Source organism: Dreissena polymorpha, chromosome 1, assembly GCF_020536995.1.
Source record: "Dreissena polymorpha isolate Duluth1 chromosome 1, UMN_Dpol_1.0, whole genome shotgun sequence".
Lineage (NCBI taxonomy): Eukaryota > Metazoa > Mollusca > Bivalvia > Myida > Dreissenidae > Dreissena > Dreissena polymorpha.
Genome location: NC_068355.1, coordinates 117,217,929 through 117,244,398, shown reverse-complemented (window position 1 = coordinate 117,244,398; position 26,470 = coordinate 117,217,929). Strand labels below are relative to the sequence as shown.

Here is a 26,470-nt window from a genome sequence, read left to right as displayed (position 1 = left end):
ATCGAATGGCACATTTTGTTTGTATTGTTTGGAGTAAAGTTATTATGGGATATAATAATTTCTGTATCGAATTTCCAAGATGCAATTATTTTCCCGAAACATGCATCAATCAATTGCAAATTGTAGATTCCATGGTCGGTACTCAAATTGCCAATATGCACGTTCAATGGTTACTTGGAAGAGCTGCAGTGTCATATACATGACAATTATATATATATATCATATTATTTCATACTACACAAGACTTAGTATTTCACACAAAAACAATTTTTCGCTCTTTATTTCCTTTTTTTGCTCTGCAGTTACGTTGGTATAATCTATAAATATAAAGCACATACTGACGCCATTTTAAAATGCCACAATATCGTTCAGCGTAACAATAATTAGACTCTTAAAAACACCGTAATTCATTAGGTGTAACTGCTTTAATAAATAGCCTTTACGAAAGTGAACGGAAAATTATTAAAAAAAAAGCAAACGACACTATCGTTTTCTGTTTTACTGTTTCATGTAAGAAATTGAATAAAGCCACATTTAATGTTTAATTTTATGTAACCTGTGTTGTTGTCTGGTGTTTTGTTTACAAAATTATATGTGTGTTCTGTTTTGAACAGGACAAAAAAAAACAGTTTTTACATAGTTTCTAAGGTGTCATGTGAGATTCTCAAATGATTTGTTGATTGAATTGTTTAACTTTTCATTTTGATGAAAGTGTTTGCTAAAATTTGTTTGATAATTTCTCGTCCAACCAATTTCTGTCACATACATCTCCTGACACATAGTTTCTTGCTTCGACTTCCTCTGCGAATCTATCGCAAATACTCTGATAATTGGAATTTCTTGATTTATTGCTATTTAATTAAGACCAATCGATTACTTCTAGGAAATCAATGATAATAATGTCTATAAACCAAATTATATGATCATTATTTTCATAAACCAACGACACATGTGTGAATTATTACTGTATAAACTATCTAAATCTTCAGTTTCATCTGCAGGACAAAAATAATTATGAACTTATTCCATTTTTTATGAAACTATTGTCATTTCATATGACGCATCCCTGTCGTTATACAAAGGGATGAACATGCAACTATGTTTTATTAAATGTCAAACAAAATCATTTATGAAAATTCACCGTAATATGAACAATGTCAAACAGTGAACAATTTACCGATTTATGCATTGCTGGTATATAGTTAATACATAAACAAGCATAAAAGTTATCCATTTATAATCGAAGTACACTCACGTTTTCTGTGATCGTATAAATATTGATTCTTGTTCTTCAAAAATCAAAATGTTTGGGATAATTTTTGAAAAAACAACAATTTGTTTCCACATTTAAAGGGGTCTTTTTACAGATTTTGGCATGAATTGAAGTTTTTAATTAAATGCATTTCATTGATAAATGTAAACATTGGATCCAAAAACCTCCAGTAAAAACAAGGATAAATTAAGAATAGAAAAAAGTAACCATCAACTCGGCTGAAACCTTGGAGTAAAAGTCTATAGCTTGGACCACTCGGCCATCCCTGCTCGTACCATGAGTGATGTATTTTATACTTTATATCGGCAATCCTCGTAGTATCACAAAGGATAACGACAAAAACAGAACTCTCCAAATTATTCAATCGTTTCGCGATTTAATAATTTTCAGGTTATTCAATCGTAAAAGATGCATATAATGGATATTTGAGATCATGGTAAATGCTCAAAATTACTGTTTACTGAAATATTAGAAGCTGTAAAATCATTGAAGCGACGGAAAGCCTATGGGAATGATTTTCTGCTAAATGAGTATTTATTCAATCTATTGATATGATGTCCTCTCACTTATGTGATCTATTTAAAAAAATTTTTTAGAAAGCGGACGTTTTTCCTAGTAATTGGTAAGAGGGTGTTATTTTACCTCTGCATAAAAAGAGAGTTAAAATGATTTTAACGACTATCGCAGTATAACTTTAGTTAGTTGCTTACCACAAATATTCACAGCTATGTTGTATAAACGAATTAATATATATTGCGAGGAAAACTGTATTTTATCTGATGTTCAATTTGGATTTAAAGTAACTCTTCTATTGATGCTTTATTTTTTTTATCGTCTATAGTACAGAAATATATTGATGATAATAAACTTTTGTATTGTATATTTGTGGATTTAAAAAAAATCATCCTTCGATAGCGTTTACAGAAATGACCTGTGACTTCAATTATATAAACAAGAATAAGACGTAAACTTTTGCGCATTGTTAAAGATATGTATAATAAGGTTTAATCATGCATTAAGCTTTGTCATAATTGTTCCGATTTTTCCGAATATGTTGTAGGAATACGTCAAGGAGAAGTAATCTCGCCGATTTTATTTTTCCCATGTTTATAGATAAATTCGAGTTATTTTTACAACAAGATATACATTTCGGTTTAGAATTGAATAATAGTATCTTGATAATGTTGCTATTTGCTGATGATATGGTAATTCTTGGTCATTCGCTTGAAGAGATTAACAAAAGTTTACTTCTATTACATATTAATTGTACTCAATGGAGTCTAGATGTTAATGTAGATAAAACGATAGTTATGTTTTTAGAAAAAGCGGCGGACTATTGCAACCAGAGAATTTCGTATATAAAGGTTCCCCACTGGAAGTGGTAAATGATTGTAATTATTTAGGAACAGTTTTCAATTATACTAGTATTTTTGCACTGAACCAAGAACAATTAGTGGATAAAGCTCTTAAAACCTTGAATGTTTAATTGATTAATTGTAAGAAATATAAATTGAAGCAAAAACTACTATGTCAACAAGACTATTGCCAAGCAATATATGTCCCCTACCCGCTCCACCATTGTCAGAAATCCCAACATTGTCAAAATATTTTTTTATTTGTTGCCATAGCAACCGGAATTTGTAACGTAGGAACACAATGAAATTACGTGCATAATATCCATATTGCCATCTATCCATGTTTCAAGTTTCATGAAAAAATATGAAGAACTTTTGTAGTTATCACAGCAGAAAACCACCATTTTTTAGCAATATTTCTAGTCTATTTGTTGCCATAGCAACCATAATTTTTGACGTGGGAACAAAATGAAATGACGTGCATAATATTCATATTGCCATCTATCCATGTTTCAAGTTTCATGATAAAATATGAAGAAGAAGTTATTGCAGGATCCAGAAAAGTGTGACAGACTCACAGACAGACAGACTCACAGACAGACAGACAGACAGACAGACACACAGAGCGAAAACCATAAGTCCCCTGCGGTGAAACCGGTAGGGGACAATTATTTGACTCCTTTGTTGGATCTACCTTAAGTTATGCGGGAGAGATTTTGGGCCACGGTAAATCAAAGGTTATTGAAAGGGTTCACCTAAAATTTTGTAAAAGGATACTAAATGTGAATATCAGAATTTCAAATGCTGCTGTATATGGTGAATTGGCACGTAATCCATTGTATATTATCAGATATGTTAAGATAATTAAATATTGGTTTCGTTTATTTCAAACTGATAATATTATTCTCAAAGAAGTGTATAACATGTGCCTAGTTAATTGTAATATTGGTCAAAGCAATTGGTTAACTTTAACGTTAAAAGATTGTTATTTCAGTACGGTTTTAATAATGTTTGGAATGATCCATTTTGTGTCAATGATAAATCATTTATACCAGTGTTTAAACAGAGAGTGATTGATACTTTTTATACAATTATGGCATGTCGACAAGGATAATAATGGTGTGTTAACTTTGTATGCAAATCTAAGTAAATTTTGAGTATGAATCATATTTAGATATATTTCCTAGTAACCTAAGATTCTTTATTAGCAACAAAAGAATGTGTTCTTATCCATAGCGTATTCATACTGGTAGATATGTTGTAAATAGAGTTGAAAGAAATAAACGTCATTGTACATATTGTGATAAACATGATTTGGAAGACGAATATCATTTTATACTTAAATGTCCTAGATATAATGATATTAGACAAAAATATATCAAACGATACTATTGTGTTTATCGAAGTGTTATTAAATTCATTGAATTGTTAAATACTAATTTGTAAGAATGTTCTGAAAAACCTAGCTCTTTATATTAAATTAGCACTGCCTCATAGAACTGCTATTACTTATAATTAAAAATCAGTTCATCCTCTTATAGTTATGTAATTGTTTAATTGAATGTGCTTCTTTTTTTCCACTGTGACTTTTTATTATGTTTGTAATATATGCATTTATGTAATGATTATGTACTTATTGTACAAGTCGTAAATAAACGTATGTTCTGTTCTGTTCAATACAACGCATATAATGACACATTACAATACCAGCCATAATCTGTGTAAAGGTCCATTTCATATTGATGTAGGAAAAATCATCAACGTTTAAAAACCATTTTGGTTCAATTTGATGCGAGAATTTAAGCTTACATTAAAAGTAATCCTGCTTATGAATTCATGTAATCACCGTCGGTTGTTAAAATTTTGGGTTATACATTCGTTTAAACAGTTTGAACGATTAAAATGTGTGTTCACGATCGGTTTAACAAAATACAGGTGACACAATGTGGACTTAAAATTCCAATCAGGTAAATATCAGACTGTCAAAGTTTCAAAAAACCTCAAACAGTCATGCCATGTTTAAAGCTCAGTTCACCAATATTTAAGGACAAATACACTCTGGTTTTATAAAAGTGTTTATCGACGAGTGTTAGGACAAAGATCGTGTTAGTTGTGCTCAGATATAATTAGGCTTAAATACAAATAATCCATATTTTAGGCTGACACACAAGCCATGTACTTGTCGACCCTTGTTCTGTCAACAATCTGATGGAGACGAAATCTATCAAAGATTGTTATTGGAATTAAGTTGTATGATAACAATTTCTGTACCAGCATTAACAGTGGAACAGTGAAATAGTTTGTATGACAAAATAGAATTTTATTACAAAACAAAACTGTTCAGAACTTCGGTATGAGAGGCAAGTGTGTGAATTTTAACATTGCAAGTTATCTCTATTGCTAACACTGTGATACGGTATCGAATAACTTCGCGCAGGGGCGTTCCTAGGCATACGGCAGTACGCCCGTGCGTATAATTATGCCCCCGAAGGAGGGCATATAGTGATCGGACTGTCCGTCCGTCTGTCCGTCACACTTTGCGTTTAGGTTTCGAAAAATGCTCATAACTTCTATGTCGCTTCAGATAGCCACTTTATATTTGGCATGCATGTGTATATGGACAAGGCCTTTCCATACGCCCACAAATTTTGACCCCTGTGACCTTGATCTTGAACTTAGGGTCCGCGTTTAGGTTTCAAAATCTGCGTTTAGGTTTCGAAAAAAGCTCATAACTTCTATCAAGCGTTTATAGGGGGCATAAGTCATCCTATGGTGACAGCTCTCGTTCAGTTTCAAACTTAACAAGAGCACCGCCTTTTCTGTTTAAAGGTGAAGGGACCTATCTCAATACTTCAACACAAAAAGATGGAGGGATGGGGTGGAGAGGGGTGTATAGTGTGGGCGTGTGGTCATTTATTACATGATCTTCCAAAAATAAGGGAAAAAAAATGCAGTAAAAAAAAAAAATGTGGGGGGGGGGGCGGGTATTCTTGGGTGGGATAGTTGGACGGTCTTTCAAAAATAAAATAATACAAACAAATATTTTTGTTTTTTAACCATGTTTCAAGAAAAAAATTGGGGGGGGGGGCGGGGGCGGTGGGTATAGTGTGAGGGTGTGGTCATTTATAAGATGATCTTTAAAAAAAAAAAAAATACTTTTTTTTTGGGGGGGGGGGGATTCGGGGGGGGGGGGACATGGGGGATGGTTTGGATGGAGTCTATTGTAGTATGTCAGGTAAGAGTTGTTTTGTTAAAGTATCAATCAAATTTGATCATAAATAACGAAGTCATGGCAATTTTAGCAAAATTTAATTATTTGACCTTGAGAGTCAAGGCGATTCAAAGGTCAAGGTAAAATTCAACTTGCCAGGTACAGTATCCGTATGATAGTATTAAAGTATTTGAAGTTTGAAAGCAATAGTCTTGATACTTTAGAAGTTAAGTGGGTGTAAACACAAAATTTAACCATATATTCAAAGTTACTAAGTTAAAAAAGGACCATAATTGCGTCAAAATGACAACCAGAGTAATGCAACTTGTCCTGTACAGTCCCCTTATGATAGTTTGCGATTGTTCCAAGTCTGAAAACAATAGCTATGATACTTTAGGAGTAAAGTGGACCAACACACAAACCTTAACGACATTTTCAATTTTCTAAGTATAAAGGGGCCATATTTATGTCAAAATCCCTGTCAGAGTTACATAACTTTGCCTGCACAGTCCCCTTATGATAGTTAGTAAGTGTCGCAAGTATGAAAGCAATAGGAATAAAGTGGACCTAAACATAAAACAACCCAATTTTCTAAGTATAAAAAGGGCACATAATTCTGTCAAAATGGACGCCAGAGTTTGCCTGCCCAGTCCCCTCATGATAGTTAGTAAGTGTACCAAGTTTGAATGCAATAGCTTTGATACTATATGAGAAAAGTGGACCTAAACACAAAACTTAACCGGCCTCCGACGCCGAAGCCAAGGTGATTACAATAGCTCATTTTTTTTCAAAAAATAGATGACCTAAAAAATGAAAACTTTTAAAATTCGAAAATTACTATAAAAAGTGAGGGCTAATTAGGGGTGTAATTATGTAAACAAGCAAATCAGACGTCTACTTCAAGAAAATATCAGTGGGTACAAAACACAACACAGTCTTAACTCCAAACAAATGAAGTGAAGTCTTTTTTCACTAATAAGGGGTAGTAATCACGTTCGAATCATGATAAAATTATAAGGAATGCCAAAATGAATTTTTATTAACATTATTGTAGCCATCTTTATTCGAAATTGTTCTCCACTAATTAGTATATATATGAAAAATGTCATTACGGAGTATTTTTCCTCGAGCGCAATCAGTTAGCACGTCGTAATTTTGTCCCATTATTGACATGAAGGGCAGTGATTCGATCCCCACTAGAACCTTCCTTACTTTTTTTCTTCTAATATTACCATTTCCTAGTTTATTTTGTGATTTTAATCTCAGAAGAAAAAAAATATTATCTTAACTTTATACTTTTTTTATGGTCGAAAGTATATTTGCTGTTGAAAATGTTAAATGAAATATTTACTTTTATCTGTCTTTTCAGAAAGAAATTAATGAATACAATTGCCAAAACGTGGTTGCAAGATAACGCCAAAATGCACCATCTGCATTTAATTTTCTAAACTTCTTAAGGGGAAGACACCCCCCAGCAGGAGGGGGACACTCCCTCTCGCACCTACCCCCCACGCGCAGCTTCCCTGCTCAATCGTGCGTATTGCTGAAATAGACTCGGGAACGCTCCTGTCGCGCATCATCATTTAAAAATCAACTTCAAGTAAACGTGAATTCAAGCCTTCTAACTAGCTTTACTGAGTGATTGTCTTACTACTTAAGAACAAAAAATGAAATTGTTGACTTGTCCTGTGAGACAAGCAGATTATGATTTTAGTTGTTTGGAAAAAAATTCAATTACCCCGGACAAGCGGACATCCGTTAATGTCGAGCCCTATTACAACTTGAAAATTTGATTGCATCATTCAGTTTAAGAACGCGAGTATTTGAAACGCGAGCGGCTTAAAACACATAGCGTTCGTGTGTTATGTTTGGAAAATAATATTATTGGAGTAATGAGTTCGGAATATATGACTAGATAGAAACTGGCGAGATTTTATTTTACTTTTCTATTATAATTTGCATTGGTTTTTTTTGGTAAGTTATTACATATTCGAATCAAACTACAGGCGCGTTAAAACGTGCCGGCTAAAATGAGAGCATCGAAGAACATAGTTTATAATACATTTTGTTAATTTGCAAGATTACACAACGAACCGATCCTGTTGTCATTGATCCTCCTTAGTCCAACAATGTTATATTGATTTATTAACACATTTCAAAATATGCCAACAACGCAGATCAAAATGTGCATTAGGATATTTCAAACATATCTTTACCTCCGAAAGTCATACATCTAAACGGGTGTGTTGTTGTTATTCATTCCGTATTGTATCTGTGTATTGAAAAGGTAATCTTAAAAGATTGCCATTAAGATTGATGCTGGCAAATTTTACTGACTCATATGCTGTCTTGTATAAGCTTGTCATTTCTAAACAGTTATCTTGCTCTTATACTCTCCACAAAAACTGTAGTGTAGAACAGTCCGAATAGACTATACCTTAAGTCAGCTATTACGAATATTAGTGTATTGTAATATACACACTTGTTTACTGTTATACCGTTGGTCCTAGAGAAAGAATGCTTCTTGGTTAGATATATTCAGTTATGGCTTCTTCCTGCCTACGCACGATTTGATACAGGTTTGTTAATATATATTGGGCTCGAACTACGCTCAGTCGCTCATTGTTAAGTTACTTATCTAAACTAACGCCGTACCTGTCAGTAAGAAGCCGTATAGCTCATAATACAGTTAATGATAATTAAAAATACTATTAAACATAAAATTGATGACAGCTGAGTGCACCGCCATAGATTGTTAAATGCAAACTAATAAAGGATTTTAATCAGTTGGAAATTGCAAATTTTAACTCTGCATTGACCGCAGATTTAATACACATAGCACCTGTACCTAAATTTGGCATTTGAGTATTGCATTTTCAATTAAAATGTTATAAATAGAATATGCATCCTTTGTGGTGGGATGTACACATTGACTAAGGTGAGGCTCAGAGAAGGAGAGCAAGGCGAGCTAGAGCAAAGTGAATTGTGAAGACGGTTTACATTAAATAACAGTTTATATATATAAATATTATTCACAAATGGTAATTTCATTATAGTAGTAAACTGCTCATAATGATAAAATTGTATTAAATTCTTAACGTTTGATTTGTGGGGATAACTTAAACTTTAGTTTTCAGTGGTTCTAGCAATAACGAGCAGTTAAAAAAACGCAGTTATTTCAAAATTTTGGAGCTTTGTGGCAATTTTTTTTTTTCAAAGATTCCCACATGTTCACCTGCAATTTGATTTGATGCATTCACTTTATTGCCCTTTCCCATGTTCCTTTCAAATCCTTCTAATTTTATCTCTGAGTGCATTTCGTCTGAGTTGAAATGGTTAGACTATTATTCCAAAATAACTCTTATGTGTTTCTTTTTCATTACCGTTCTCAGCTTGAATCATGCTTCTTAAAGTTATAGGTTCATTCACAGTTCTATCACTCTTGTTTACATATACAGTGTAATTTACATGGTATTGGAGTTAATTTGACGATTGTTAGTGAATATACGTGTTCTGAGATCGCTTTATGTATAGTCTTTTTCTGAGTATTTTCACTTTAAGACTGTTCGATTTGCTTTTCCATCACATCAAATGTTAAATTGTGGAATAAATGGCTGCATTTGGTATTGCTCATCGTAGTATTCGTGTCATTTGTGTTCATTTTTTTTATTTTTTTTAATGATTATTAACAATAGTATTTTGTAAATGATCAACCAGTTCTGAAATAAAAGTCTTAGAATAAGTTTATGTAATTCTTAAATACAATGCCATTTAGATTATGCACCCTCTTCGTGGTATTGTGGGCTCACGAAACAGCTCAAGCACAAGCTACAAATAGTCCCAAAAAATGGTTCGTTTTATTAACAATTCTCATAGTAGAACATCACTTGGTTTATCGAATTTTGAAGATCTTGGTTTATTGAACATTGAGCAAAGATAAAAGCAACTTCGACTTAACCATATCCATAAGATTTTCTACAATAAAATGCCCGAGCTATATGAAAGATAATCTTGTCAAATGTACAGATGTCCATCAATATGGGAATAGATCAAGATTAAATTTTTATGTACCTCAAGTTGATGACTTTACTAGTTCTTCATTTTACTACAATGGTATTAAGGATTGGAATTCATTACCTGATAATATAACGTCCATCAAATCGAATTTTACTTTTAAGAAACTTGTTAAGAAAGATCTATTAAATGAAATGAAGGAAGACGAGAATTCCATGTATATTTACTTTTATATTTGTTTTATTTTATGAAATAGCTTATGTTTATGCTAATTTGTATGAGTCTGTGTATTATCATGTCAACGTTTGAAAGTCTCACTTTTTTAATTTGTAAAAGAAATGATTTAAAGATCATGTCGTTTTTATCTTAAGAACTGAAACAAACTATATTTATAGTCACTTATAAGACCTGTTTAACAAATTCCAGGGACCCCGTTGGGAATAGGCTTATCTATGTTTACATGTCTAGGCTTTACGGGTTATACTGTGTATACATCATGTCGTTATATAAGTTAGATCTGTGATAATAGGCACCATTTACACTTGAAGTTACAATGTTAGCTATATCGTAGTATTGGTATTTGTACTTAACATGTTACGATATTGTAATGCATTGATTATATTGAACAGTAAATTGCTTGATAGGTATACACTAATAAAACTAACTAATAGTTAGCTCAACTTTAAACAGTCTTTATACTTGCAATTTTATTATGCTCAATTATTTAAGTAAATAAAGTTTCCTTATATGTTTTAACGCATTAGGAAGCGTTTAAATGCACTATTAACCGATTAAATTGGCCTCTTTATGTTGATCAAAGAAATGGGTATACCCATATCTTAAGTCAATGCTGCTTTTTCAATAAGCATAAAGCATAAAATAAATGTTTATCTCAGTGCCATTTAATATCAGAATGATTTCTAATCAATCAAAGCATCAGAATTTAAAGTTCATACAATTGACATGCATCTCCAAGACGTAGTTATGCAATTTGTTACATAACAAACAAAATAGCTTGGGTGGATATGCAAAATATTATTCGCCAAATAATCACAACGTCTAGCACATGCAGCACAAAAATAACAACACACACTTATTCGATGTATTGTTTTGTTATAAAAGTGCAAGAAATGCGGTGTGTGAGGCTAAATGTCAATGGCCGTGTGTCCTATCAGAAGACATACTACAGGCAAAAGCGAATAAAAACATTTTGGAAAGGTTTAAAGCTAATGATATGTAAAACAAATATGCGTTAAGAGATGTAGTAATTGCAAACCAAACTAGTGTATGTGCTTTTAAAGAAGAAAACATGTCCGCAATTCATAAAAATATCCTTAATTGATTGCCTAGTGGAGACGGTTATTTTTGTTGTAAAACATACGATTGCATCCCAACAATAGTATATTTTTGCGAAAAAAACTAAGGTTTTTAACGTGAATTCAAACTTGCATTACAAGAATGTTTAATGCAAGTGTAGAATTATTTTTAAAAATATAGATGCTGTCCGACACTCTTACATATTCAATATTATTCAAACATAGTGTTTGGTTTATAATTATGCCATAAACACGTATCCCTCTGTTCTGTAATATACTTGCTTCAGTTCCAATAGTAAATATATCAAGCGTCACCAGATTTAATCAGCAATAATTGGTCTGCCAACGTTTACCTTTTGTAAACATTTCGAAAGCAGCTTATACAATCTTGATCACGCACAAACAAATCAATTTGTCACTTTTGTTAAGTGAAGTGTCTGGGAGACTTCAATAATTCAACGAAACCTCATTAGGTACGGAACGATCGGATCTGATATAGTTTATTTGCTGTTTATTCAAGCACCATCATAGCGAATAAGTGCTGATTGGCTTTATGAATATAAGGTTACATGTAATAGGACATGATCATTTGGGCATCGATTAATTCAATAGACCTTCAACGATTTTCTCGGTAAGTCGATCAATTATTCAGAGCAGCCATATTTATGGATTGATAGATAGCAAAGTCTGTAGTTGTTATACTTTTGCACATTAACCTGGTAAATTAAGAATGCAATAGGAGTTTCTCTTATTTTTAAATGCATGAATTGATAATGCCATTGTCAACTTTTCCCAATAGTCTTATCCATAACGATATGCATACTATCCAAGCATTTCTGCACGATTTTAAAGAGACTTAACTGTTGTGAGAAGGTATTGGCTGCAAGATTTCATCAGTGAGTCAAACAATAAACTGTATCCACAAGTCATCGATTTTTTTAAAGGAAACAACGTTTATTTTCAAACTCAGCTCGGATATCTTGACAACAGAATTATGTAATGTTCTGATATAGTTTAAAGGATCAGTCGATGAAAACTACCGTTACGAAGAATTAGTTTTTTTACTGCGAGCGTCCGATTTAAGAGTAATTCACAATAAGTTATGGTGTGGTATGATTGATCTCGTAAAAGAGCACGCACACTACCGAATACAAATATTGGCAACAATTCATGCGTTAAATTAATCATTATAATGCACAAGTACCAGGTCTATTATCAATGTACAACCAATGAAAACACAACTTGAACAAATTTATGATGTGTGCAAGATATAGCGATTATAAGCAAATACTACAAATAGAATCTAAATATTTCGCAAAGTACTGTATTAATAACTATATGTAAGTATATATCCCTGATTATAATCCGGTTATCAGATATCAATTATAACATAAAATAACAAAGTATATATATATATATATATATATATATATATATATATAGGATCTGGAACGAGTTGTCATATCATACCATATTTTATTAAACGAGTTAAGGAATTATGTTAGTAAGCGAGCCTTTGGCGAGCTTACTAACGAATTGCCTGGACGAGTTTAATAAAATATGGTATGATATGACAACGAATGTCAGATCTTTTTATCACATGCTTTTAAATGAGCAAATTAAATAAATATTTACGCAAACATAATGATAAATCTTGCATATTGTTTAAATTTCCTGGCGTCATATGGAATGTCTCGGCTTTTACAAAGAAATTTAACAAAATGCGATTGGTCAATAAACGAAAACTTAGCCAATGAAAACGCTTAAAAATGTTGTATTACACATGTGTAATAAATAAAAATGTAATGGTTGTGTTACATTGAAAACAGGCATGTGATAAATATAGATATTATATAAAAGCATGTTATGTTATTGGAAGTAATTGGAGTGGCAAATGTCATAAAACATAAGCATGTAAACAATACTAGGAAATGGATTCAATCAATGCAATGGAAATTATCAAGACGATTTTGTTCGAGTGTCGTGGGCGCTGTGTATTTAATGTTTCACCCTTACTTGTGTTTATTCGCAATCACTGGTAAAATGAGAACACTTATTGTGTGGATAGTATCAATCATCCTCATTCGTTCTCTTCAATCGATTTATAAAACCGTAAACCCTATGAGATAGACATGCGTTTATGCACCATAAGATATTGCGTTTTGTCTAAAAATATTGAATAGTAAAATCTCATGGATCTTGTTCCAACAAAGACTTTTGCTCTTGTTAAATATTACCTTTTTTATAGGTGGGTAATGTGCCGTTAAAATTATGTATGTAATTACAATTTTATTATCTAAGTTTTTTTTTCTAGAATGATCCGCACTATGCACTGTATTTCTTCTTGAAATGCGAACTCTAAACGAAAGTTTTATTGTTGCGTATGCTTTATTTCGTTTATTTTTCTTAAACATATAAAACACAAGTTGAGCAATCAAACATGGTCATATAACACAAGTTATTAGTATACATGATATTAAATGATGCATGATGGAATACAAACACACTACACTTTGCGCCTTATACAAATGGTTCTCTTGACTTTATTTTCAAACCCAAGCATGCTGGAAATTAAGAACAATCATTGAGAAAAAATGCAACTAAAACTTTATATTCGTTTGTTAAAAAACAGTTAATAGTCCTGAAATGTTTAAATCTGAGTGTGTCGATAAAAAACTAAATAATACATGTATTAATATGAAATGGATTTATAGACGAATATCTTGTTGTTTATTGATATACGACTATCTTGTTGTTAATGCCCTTATTTCAAATGATATATCAGCTACAATAAGGCTTCCTACACAGACAAAGCGTTAATATGTTCATCTGAAGCAATAAACACATTCTTTGCTATTTTTAGTTGGTCGCGTTAGCGGCCGACTAAATTTACAGAGCATGTTTTGCAAATCAGTATATGCTTAGCTATCTTAGCTACGCTAAGGACTGTAACTCACTATGCTAGGAACGATTACCGCTGCCTGTCTGCACTGCAGACAACGAATGATTAGAAGCGTCTGCTATACTACTGCAGTGGGTGTATTTACCAGCTTGTAAGTCGACATTGGCCAGTCTAGTGTTTATCATTGACATCTGTACGTATAGGCTACTTTCAGGGAAAATGGAGCTTAATGCATGTCAAATAAGATTAGCCTGTGCACACTGATTAGCCTTTGCAATGCGCACAAGCTAATCAAGGACGACAACAGCGAACAACTTCAGTGCCTTCAGCGCTTTGATTTCTTTTTCCAAACAAACTAGTGGAAAGTTCGTCGTATTCGCCCTGTTCGACCTCTACTGTAGCCCATAAAAATCATTCTTTGCATAATGGAACAGCTAACTTTAAAATTGCGAGATATTATTCAAAAACAAACAGTCAGCCTTTGTTGGTTTCTAAGCCCTAGTGTCACAAAAGGAAGTGAAATAGCTGATAACCTTGCAAAAATATCCAATTACCAAAAAGTGATAATAAAAATATAAATAAACATACAAAGTAAGGATAACTAATAATATGGAATGGCCAAACAGCTAAATAGTTAAAGTGTTATACAGCCTTCTGTTGATTTTGAAACATCGTTTTGTCTTTCGGACTGTTATGATCAAATAAACACTCTGCATAATAAGAGAAAATCAAAATAACGAAGAAAAAAATATATCACTTTAACAATAGTAATCCGGATTTATACTCATTTACTTTTAAATGCATTTACACTCGTCCCAACAAAACAAAATTTAAGTATGTTTACAATATTTATATATTGCCACTTATGTATCCTTTATGGATCGTGAGAACTCTAAGTCTTTATCACTTTTAGGATTTCATAGAAACCAGAAACGTCGAATTGTGTCAAAGGAGGTTAAGTATGCATTCTTATAATATTCTTATTATTCAAGGTTAAGATGATTAATACATTTGTTTAATTTCGGACGAACATATACTCCTCCGAAAATATTATTAAGAAAATTATTTGTATTTTAATGGTGTGTACAGTGCGCTACAGGGAATTAACAATTATACAAATATAATAGTATGACTTAAAATGCTTTAGCGTGAATTTTTTTCTTCTTCAACAGTTACTGCATATTTTCGTCTGAGAACAGGAAACAAATACATCAAACGTTTATACAATACTTGTTTTTATAATACTTTATATAATTCAATAAGCATTCAGTAGGATTGTATTTAAAGCCTTTACATGATATGATCTTGTCAATGACTAGCTAAAATACACACACAAGTACATATACAGTAATTGTCTATATCAGCACACACATGTTTATGACTCTGAATGGTTTTATATTGAAACAGTTTTGGTGTTGGTATGTTTGACAATAAAACAGTGTTAGACAAATAAAATTATTCAAAAGGGATAATGGAATGCATATAAAATCATAAAAGGAAAGCATAAGCGTAATTTTGTCTCTGAAGAAAAACTTCAAACACCCAATGTCAAAAGGGGTTAATTTGTCTTTGAAAAGCTAATCATCCAGAGAAATTTCTATATAATATGTGCATATAGTTTTCCGAGGTATTGAGAAGCACCAACAAGCATTTAAATGCATTAAATATTTCACAACATGGCACAATGGCAACTTCTCTACCCGAGCAATAAATTAATTACAAACACAATATTATACCATACTCAATTATAGCACATCAGTCAGTGCTTATTTGCCAATGTACTCTGTTTAAACTGGTACGATTGCCTTTCCCAAAGATTCACATGAACTTGAAGTACGCGTTTTTCAATCGATATTATACCTTTTGATAATTTCAAACAGAGTCACAATATACACTTTTATCATCCAGTTATATTATACAAAGTTGTCCCAACCGTACTGTTATCAAGTCCTTGCACTACTAGTTCACCGGAGGTATGATTTGTCAGGAACGCTGCGGGGATTGTGTATAGGTTAAATATCGGCATCACAAATGTGTTCATACAAATACACACGATCAACACTGCGATCACGTTGATAACACCACCGGCTTTTATCTAAAATAATAGAGAAAACCATTACGATATCTAAAAATACTTGGTAACCGCAATATAACATCAACACCAACATTGTAAGTGATAACGCTTTTGCTCCGTGTCGGGGTTATACGATTAATTATGAAACTTTGCCATCCAAAATAGAAAATTTATTACAAATATAAATGACAGATTACTAGAACAATTCGAAACTTTTTCGTTAATAAGATGAGCTTTAAATCTTCCGGGACACTATCAATCCATATGAGAACATGACACCATCTAGAAAATCTCAAATGAGCTTTATTAGAATGGGTTCTCTGGAATAAGATCATAGTAAACGAAACTTCATACAACAGCAAAGAACTTAAAATACACAGTTGCATCTTAAACCCGTTGGAATATAATTAAATGATAAAGGGGTCTTGAAAAAAAAGGCGACGGCTCTAAAGCGCTCACTTGAAACCCAAAGGAATTTAACAACTATGCCAGCTATGTTCAAAATAATGATATTTTTATTTTTTTATGTACATTTGTGTTTTAACGCATCGGCTTTCCGACATTAAACAAGGTGAGAAATGAATGCCTCTTCTATCGTGTTAACATTCTTTTATTTAAGTCGAACTAGTAATCTTATATTTGAGCTTAAAAACACGGTTTCAAGTTCAACCGCGATTTTATGGGACAATTGCCATGATCAAATTTCATAAAGATTTGCCAAAAAATGTGACCAATTGAACATTAAAATTTTTAAATGATAGTCCTAACAGGAAAATAACCCCGTCTGCTGGCGTTTATGCTTTTCAGCGGAACTTTACTTATTTAAGAATCGACAGAGACGTCATTGAAACATTATTTCCGACCTCGTTTAAGAAAGAGTGCACTTTCAATGTGACTTTAATAGTGTTAACAATGTTTTACTACAAACATATGAGGCAAACTGACCCGCTTCCTGACGGTGTCGTTTTTTTGTTACACCACAACCATTTTTAAACTCAGCAAAAATGATTACATTTAATGTTCTGACCAAGTTTTTCAACCATTGGAATAAACATGTGACGTCTTGGGTATAAACATTTTGTTTTACATTGAAGATGTAAGAAGAATTGCCTCGTTCCCTATCTGTCATGTTTTTCATCGAATCAAAATTATATTCGAACACATCCGAGATATTATAAGAAAACCTGCAACCAAGTTTCATGAAGATGGTACTATAAATATCATTTCTAGATTGTAAATAAGGTTTTACTATAGCCATATAAGATAAACTGCCCCCGCCCCTGGCGTACATGTTTATTAACAAGACCGATTCTTGTACGATCTCAGCTGATGTATAATTACAACAAATGTTCTGAAAGAGTTTCATAAAGATTTGACAATAAATTCGATGTCTAAAGTGTTGAAAAGTTTTGTGTTTAACCTTTTCCCACTCAGAAGCAAATGAGGCTATATGAAACCACCATAAAAGCAGAACAGCTTGCGACAAACTCGCATGCTGTTGAAGCTTGATGTTGTTTGCTACGCATCAGTATCATAAGGTTAAAAATGAAATCTGTAATACTTGAATCTATTAAAAACAGCCATTTCTTTTTTTGGGGTTATGCAAGGTCTACAAACAGGTCAAAATACGTAACTGAAAGGCAAATGACTTAGTTGACCGAATGACCTAATGATTGCCCTCAACATGCACACTTTCAAACTCGGCAAAGATATAATTGAGACAAATGTTGTTTTCAATGTTTTTTGAAGATTGGACAACGAGTGTGTCCTTCAGAGAGTAAACTTAACTTAAATGTTTAGGACAAACAAGACGAACGACGGAAAAAAGTCAATCACAACATTATACCATGAGCAGGTTAAGCTCAGGTGAACTGGTAAAAACAAAAGATAATGTCCTTACCATATCGATGATCTTGAGGTACCCAGTTGAGAATACAATGGCGTTTGGCGGGGTACCGACTGGAAGCATAAAGGCAAACGAGGCCGCCACCGCACAAGGTATCATGAAATACAGCGGATGCACTGATAGCTTTATGGCCTGCATAACAAAACATGTTCATGTAGTGACAGTGTTATCTTCTTTGAAAGTTATTTGCGATATCAAAATATACAAAACACACATGCAGATCGTGCACAAAGTGGAATTACTTTCAAAATAACATAACTAGTATTATCACTACAGGGTTAACTATATTGAAGGCACATAACCATTTGTCAAACAACAAAATTATTCAAAAAGACATACACAAACTGATATTGTGTATTCAGTAAAATACGTGTTATTATTTTGATATGTGCGTTGTCAAAAAGGTACGCAGTCGGCATAGTTAAATTCCAGGACTAGCGTTTTTTTTAAAGTATACACACCAATCCCCCGACTATTGGAAGGAACAGTGTCGCTGTGGCAGCATTACTCGTCACGTTGGTTATAGCTGCTGTTATGAAAGTGAGCAGCGCTGATGTTATCCAAGTCGGTAAGTTCTCAAACACCGTCAGTTTCTCGCTGATCCATTCTGACAAACCTGACGTCTTTAATAGAGAAAAGATATTTGCAGCGCATAAGAGAAAACTATTAGGATGTTTTATGTGGGAACAGTGATCTAACGGTATGTATTTGCCACATAAAGTTGAATGTCTTTAAATCAAATTCCTATCTTAACATGCAATATTTTATGAGCACTTGATGCAATGCTTGGTTCTCTCGTCCCAATAATACCTAAACCTATGAGGGAAATTGACCGTCACTGCCTACTAAAGCGAGTGTAAACAAAAGAGGCAAAACCCAATGATCGAAGGAAGGGGTATGATTACGTGATAAATAATATATGGTCTATAGAACCGTGTAACGGTAACAAATTGAGTTGATTGCATATACGGAAGAATTGTCGATGCGAAAATTATATTAAAATGCCAAAAGTGTGTTACTTTTATGGAAATGTTTTTGTTTAACAACATACTTTTGAGAGGCAAAATGAGCTTCATAAACAATCCGGAACATACATGCGACCACCAACAAAGATTACATGTACTTTGGTAGCTTATAAGAACTGTAATTGAAAATAGGCACAAACACAAATGCCAACTAACACAATTTGGTTGATGCTCTAGAAGAAAAAATGAAGATCATATCACCCATGTTCACACAACCTTATGATGCCTTGATCATGGAAATATCAAGTTTTTCCCTTGAAGCCTTTCATACAATAATATTGAATAACAAAGCAAGTGTTGTTTTTTTGTTTTTTGTTTTATAGTTTTGTATGATGTTACTAAACCACTTTTACTTACAGCACAACCATCCGCTAATGCGAACCCCCCACCCATAAGTAGGAGGATACCCCATGCCATCTTGTCATTGACGTACTTCCAAGTCAAAAGTGGAACGTACTCAGTGGCTGCCGTCAACTCGTCCTCCTTATGCCCTGAACATCAAAACAAGAACATTAAATATGTTTTTATTCGTTTGCAGAACATCTATTTTAACAAAGTCGCTTAAGAAAAATTGAACATACAAATTATGTTTGTGTGCCTTTAACAGAGCAACAAATCGCAATTGAGCGAAGCAAATATTAATAAGTACACATAACTCTAATACAATTGTAAGATTATCGGACAGTTTGTATAGTGGAAGTTTATATTTAATTTACAACTGAATCCAGTATTTACCATCATCGTTTTTCCCGAATTTAGGAAGTTTACTTGGCAAGACAAACAAGATAACAGACATAAAAATAGCTGCTGTTGAATCTTCTACATACCTGAAAAATAAGAATACATGTGTAATATCTATGCAATGGTTCACAGGTGTTTGCTGTCGATACAATTTAATAATTTAATTCGAAACTTTAATTTAATTAAAAAACTATTTAATATTAAAACAAGAATACGTTTCAACAATCGTTGTTCCAAACGAACTTCCCGTATTAATATAGGGCGTTACGTATTGTTAAAGTTGACATAATTCAATGTTAATCATATCAAATTTCAATACCCCACATCGTATCACTCGTTAAGCGTATACATTTAGGCTGCTATGTATGTGATCACGAATAGATATTCACATCATACTTCTATGTCATGTATGGTTATTTGTTTCAGAATATGTAAACAAATATAAGGCTCACTAGGTAAATCACGATTAAATAGCATATTTACAGCGAGTTTTATGAGCTAAAAACTAACAAAAATAATAATAAAATGGAAACAACTCTTTCAGCCTTTGTTCCAAAGACGCTTTAAATACAGCCCCTTGTCTTTATCCGTATGCCCCTGTTGTTAAACTCACATGAACGCATTTAATGTGCTTATTTAACCTTATAATCACATTATGCACCTAACACAATTCCGATTCCTTTTCCCGAATGGTGTATACTAGCGAACACATACAAATGCCATGAGACAGTTGCATATATCACGTAACGACTATTTAAATGCACAAATCCTATATTTCCTAAATCCGGAACATGATCAAGATCAGCCGCGTTCTTTGCATGTGTGTTGTAATACATCGTAATGCACAATTCAAAAAATAAAAATGTGTAAACTATTGAACATATCCAGCACAGTGAAAGTGATTATCTCTTACATTTTAAGGACATATATACATAAGAAACTGATGAAAATCAAACTACACTATACAACAAAACAATGTGAGTAACGATCAAATTATGCAGTCAAAGTATACAGTTACAAAACTAAACAAACTTCAATGCATACCATGCATGTCATGTTCGCTGCTTTTATACTAAAAAATACAATCGTTTTTTGTTTGCATCTTTGTTTTGTTTGTTTTGTTAACATTTAAACCACCTTTACAATTTGTAATAATGTATGTAAGACATTAAAACATGTTTTTGTTTATAGTGTGGTTCTTACTTAGTTTTAAATAGTGTTCCCCAGCCGGGTACAACAACCGGGTTCCGTGAAATCCAGAGGAACGCTAATATAACAAAGTCTGCCATGACTAGAACCTCTGCGAAACTGAAAATATAAAAAAAGACGTCAACTACAAACTATTTATTATTTTCGAGACACTGCAAGACCTTTCAAAGCTTCTCGGTGTTTATTTCGGTTAGCATATTGCAATGAAATATAAATCATCTACGACAAGTTTTTAAAGCATGGCGTATTGAGTTGCGCTTAAATTGACAACATAAATGGCGTTAATTATTTATATAAAATAACTTTTTAATGTAACACACATACAAGGATGCATATGTGAAACGTACATAAACGTATTTACGCTCACAGTGAAATGCGGACAAACCTCCATTTCCCTAGTTTTTTGTATTCGTGCTGCAAATGAACTCTGACAGCACTGTAGTCATCATCAGTTTTGATACAGCAAAGACATCTGCAATAAAAAATAGCACAAGGCCATTTCCACTACAAACCTTAACGCATTTTATTGTGACGTTTTACTTTGACATATTGCATAAAAATCGATAGCGTCCGTTTCTTTTTTAGGTTTCCATCATTCTGATAGTTACAAGCGTTCGCTTGACGTAGCAAATAGTCTACTGAAAGGCCGACCGAATCCCGAAGGACAAGTGCATGAAATATACCCCTACTTTTTCAAAGCTGGAATACTTATTGAAATAATGACGGGTAGGTGACTTGTAAACGCCGGCACTTACAATTAGAAGATAAATATCTTCGTTTCAAATTTTATCGAATATAAACTCTATTTAAATCATTCCTACTAAAAGGTTTATGTTTTATAATTCAAATGTAAATGCGTTTCAATAATATTTCGTGACATTCGGTTATAAAAACCACTATAGGGTTGACATACTTTTTCCCGAGGGCAAATATCTGCAGCCAAAGCCACGTTGCCAAAAACACCGTCACAGACATAGGGACGCCAATAGCCATCCAGTTGGCAAACGTTACAGCCGAGTTCAGACCATGCTTTTGGTATAGTCTGGTGAATGGAAATGTGATAATTGTATTTTTTTTTATAAATTAGCAAATTATTTCCATAAACCTGGAACGATTTAACTGCCACACTAAAGACAATCATTTCGGTGGAATACTTTTGCTTATGAAATGCATGCAAAGACATCGAGGGAACATGTTTGCTTAATCTGGAACCACGGTAAAGACCTGTCGATGATACCGTCGTGCGAATGTGAATGGTTTACAAGAAACAAAAATCAATGACTTTTTTTATATATTTTTCGGATGTAAATCTTACATTCATACAATTTTTAAGTTTATTCAAACATGTGTCGTTTTGATTTATTCATCAACAAAATGTGTTATTGTTTTGTTTTAGCCCCTACATTCCACGTTTACCCGATAACTTTGTTCACCTACTTACATGTCGGCTTGTCCCTTGAGTATGATGTTTGGCGGTGTTCCCGTCAACGTGGCTATACCACCGCAGTTCGCTGCGAACGCTACGCACAGAGCGAACGTCTTCGCCATTTGGGCAAACTCCTGATCCGGGTCGTCATTGACGTCGTCGGCACGATTCTCTTTGGCGATCCTAAACATGTTTATGCGTTTCATGATTTCCATACAGATAAGCATGTTGAACTGACTTCCGCTGTATATTAGTACAAATCAAAGAATATCTCTAGGAGCAGCGTGCACAAATGAAAATCAAGTCTGCAAACATGTGGTATCAACATAATTTGCATATTTTGAAGTTAAACTATATTCCTCTCATATCATATGTGCTGTTTTTGGTCGTTTTCAAGATTTATAGGAAATATGAAACGATATCTTCGCCGATCATAGAGCAATCTTGTGGCCTGGCGTTTCGCCCTTAAAGCGAGATTATACGATTTTGTCAAATATTTATTAATTTATATAAAATATGTAAAAAAACTTATTAAACATATATTTCACTTTAAATTCAAATAAAAGTTAAGAAGAATATGTGTCGAAAAATGCGAAATAAACCCATATGCAATTCTGAAATCGAAAACGTCTGTACAGTCAAATTCGCCAGCATGTAAATAATGCATGTACGATGTGAATCTAAATTCCTGCAACGATATCTATTCATACGACACACGAACACTAACTAAAAAGACGAATGATTCGGTTATTGTAGGGAAATATGTACGAAATATCTTCGTCACAATCGGCCTAGGGCGCTAATTCGTCTTTGCTGCATTTTATGAAATTCGTCTTCAATGTATAATTTTTCTTGCCTATTTTGTGTTATTGTAACATATTTTATCACTATGTTACAATTTAACACGTATTCAAAATAGTATAATCTCGCTTTAAACAAAGGATACACTAATACATACTAAATATATGGCATTGATCTTGCACCATTCACAAACAAAGGAATGGCTTTTGAAATTCGTGTTCCATCAAACGTATTTAATAGTTAAGGTCTACGGTTAAAACAAAACGTTCATAGTGTTGCACAAACTTAAAAAATATATATATAATAATGATTTATTCCTTAATACGGACAAAATCATTTGTTTTTTCAATTTTCAACTGAACTTGAAATTTCAACAGATGTTGAAGAAGTTACAGTTAGTAATTTTAGTTCACTTACTATTAATGAAGATGGTTTAATTGATATCACATCCTAAAACGTGTAAAAAAGAATACTATACGCATGTCATTTGAATGATTTGGGGAAAAATTGTGTCTTTTCATTTCTACAAATCGCTTAGTATAATAGTAAATGTGTTGATTTTAGAAATGTGTAACATACAATTTTCATTGAAAACAAACAAAAGAATTAAAAATTAAGTAACATATTTTAATAAATTTAATTTAAAATTAAATTTGCAAATGAAAACCGTCCTTAAATAAACAAGTATAGATAATATATATATGTTAATGCAGTGTTATGTTAACACGCAAATATTAGTTGTATGGTATTAGGGTAGGGCTATAGAAGGAATAAAACACCGTTTCGAACTTCTAGTATAGTATGTCGACAATCGAAAGCATACCGGTTGGTATAAGCTATAAAATATTAAAATACAATAACAACATACCAAAACATTCCGAACACCAATCAATATTCAAAACTGCACATAAACAATCAATCCAGAAATACATAAACTTATTGTAAACGCAGAAAAACAATTTAAATGCGAAGACAATTAATTTCAAGATTTCAAGGTTGAAATAACGAGCTGTAAGTAGTAAGCAATAAGAAAAAGCACATTGTATAAGTACATAATTAAATATGTTTTTCGACAGTCAAAAGTCAAAGTGATCCGCGATAATTGCCATATCTGACACATGATTTTAATCGTTGATCAAAAACACATCTTGCTTATTGCATATTTCTCCCTCTTACTGAACAATAAAAATATTACTTCACAATTCATGGCTTAAGATTACATCGCACAAATCCTACAAATCGATTCAAGCAAAACAAAGGACAAAAACGTTGCTATATGATACTTATACACGTATATATACAACAGAGTAAAATGACATATCTTATAAATGAAGTTGCGATAAAGTATTGCATATAAATATACTAACTATAGCATGTACTGGGGAAAGGATACGGCACAACATACTCGTATGGCTTCTAAAATACGTGCCCAGCATTTAAATACTTGTTTAAGAGATTTGTAAGAAGGTATGGTTTTACATTGACTAGTCTTTGTCTACACCTGTTGTACGTGTAATTTCAATATATGTGTATGTATATATAATGCCAAATAAAATAATAGCGATTTTCATAAGACCAATACGAACAGTACACAGAGAAAGCAAAGCATGCCTGCCAGAACAGAAGAGAAGAAGTCACCTTTGGCCGGGTACAGGGTAGGTGAGCAGAGTCGTGGAGGTGAAATCCTGCGGATCTATGCCAGATGAACTCTCTACCCGCAGCATATGTCTGTGCAATTTCTTGGACATGAGCATTTAATGATATTTAAAGACATGATGACCGGGTGTCAACAATCAAACGTCATTTTACCTTAAATGTTTGTTTACATTATCGAGAAAATGCTTGCATTTAGATTTTCAATAAGTGCGTACTGAACAAAGAACGCTAAATATGTCATAACCATTCAAGATGAATTATATATTTTGTAAATGTCCACGACACAATTATGTTGTTAGTTATGTTTTAAACGTTGATATACATATATACACAAACCTTTTTGCAATTCAGTTAATAACTTATTGAATAATCCTTTGTGTACGGAGATAAAAAAAACATGAAATAAAAATTGAATTGCAGGCACTGGAAATCAGCTTTTACTTCTATTAAACGAATAAGACCAGGATGAATGGTTGACGTTATTGCAATGCTGAAGTCAAGCTAGTTATGTTCTTGTTAGGGATGTAATTGTGTAATTAGTAGCCGTCTACTTGCCCATTACTATTATATTCATAATAAGACAACAAACTCGTGATAGACAACATACATACATTGGTATAGTTTTTATTAAAATATATGACGCTTTTTACACATGTTGAACATGTGTGAAAAACATTTGCGGTGACAAAAACCCAGTGGTGATTTGATAAGCGAACCAAAATATATATATCTAGCAACATGAGGATTTTAACACGTACGTTTCTTTGCGATGAACTTCAATTGAATATCTGTAAAGAGAAGCAATGACACATTTATGTGTAAAAGTATCAAGTCTACCTTCTTTACCTACCATGTAACATTTCTTATAATATTATTTATTTGTCTTAATAGTATGTTACATGTGGATTTTATAGTTTTATCTTTGGAATTTTTAACTTTGGAAGTTAATCATTAAGCATATTTCATTCAATGCACGTTCATGTATAAGCACATAATACATTCAATGTGAATTAATTATATACAGTTAGATTTTTCAATAAATATGGTATTATAATAATAACAATCTAATGTTATAACTTTTTCTGTATTTATCTGAAACTTATATCGAATCAGACCTGCATCGATCAAGAATGCTTAATTCGATTAGATTAGTCAAGAGAATAATTAATATAATAATATAAATAAGTCATAGTTTTTAAATGTCGGGACATAATTAAAATTTCCTGTAATCGTAAATATCTACAAACGATAATTTCTTAACATATGCAAGTCAATTAATTTAGCTTGTTTAGAATGGGCAATGAAATCGACAATTCACAATCAACGGTTCTAAAGACAAATCTTCGCCAGAATTTTACCACGGGTATTTACTACACACTTACTGTACTGGATGGCCTGGTTCTAGGATGTCATCCATTTCCACCGTGACCTTGGCCCCATTTTTTGAAACAGGTTTTTCTGCTTCGTCATTTGAGTCGATGCTTTTTAAACGCATCGTTACCCCATTATCGCTCTCTCGAACTTAAATGCGTAAAAAAGATAATGAAACAATAGCCTTTTA

General features: G+C 32.7%; 1 protein-coding gene across 2 annotated transcripts in view; it reads right to left on the bottom strand.

The window, feature by feature from the left end:
• Window positions 1-13,538: 13,538 nt before the first annotated feature.
• LOC127846437 (Na(+)/citrate cotransporter-like) overlaps window positions 13,539-26,470 on the bottom strand; it is a 45,254-nt gene continuing 32,322 nt past the window's right edge. Inside the window, exons 5-16 of one of the 2 annotated variants that reach the window (XM_052377685.1) lie at window positions 26,292-26,430; window positions 25,668-25,697; window positions 24,892-24,981; window positions 22,468-22,635; window positions 21,940-22,068; window positions 21,412-21,498; window positions 21,021-21,125; window positions 19,812-19,903; window positions 19,434-19,567; window positions 18,513-18,674; window positions 18,046-18,183; window positions 13,539-16,166 (exon numbers count right to left, since the gene is read on the bottom strand). In XM_052377685.1, coding sequence (XP_052233645.1) covers window positions 15,972-16,166; window positions 18,046-18,183; window positions 18,513-18,674; window positions 19,434-19,567; window positions 19,812-19,903; window positions 21,021-21,125; window positions 21,412-21,498; window positions 21,940-22,068; window positions 22,468-22,635; window positions 24,892-24,981; window positions 25,668-25,697; window positions 26,292-26,430 — 1,469 coding nt within the window. In that variant the 3' untranslated portion in view covers window positions 13,539-15,971. The remainder of the gene's footprint in view (window positions 16,167-18,045; window positions 18,184-18,512; window positions 18,675-19,433; window positions 19,568-19,811; window positions 19,904-21,020; window positions 21,126-21,411; window positions 21,499-21,939; window positions 22,069-22,467; window positions 22,636-24,891; window positions 24,982-25,667; window positions 25,698-26,291; window positions 26,431-26,470) is intronic. The other variant, XM_052377694.1, reaches the window with a different exon arrangement.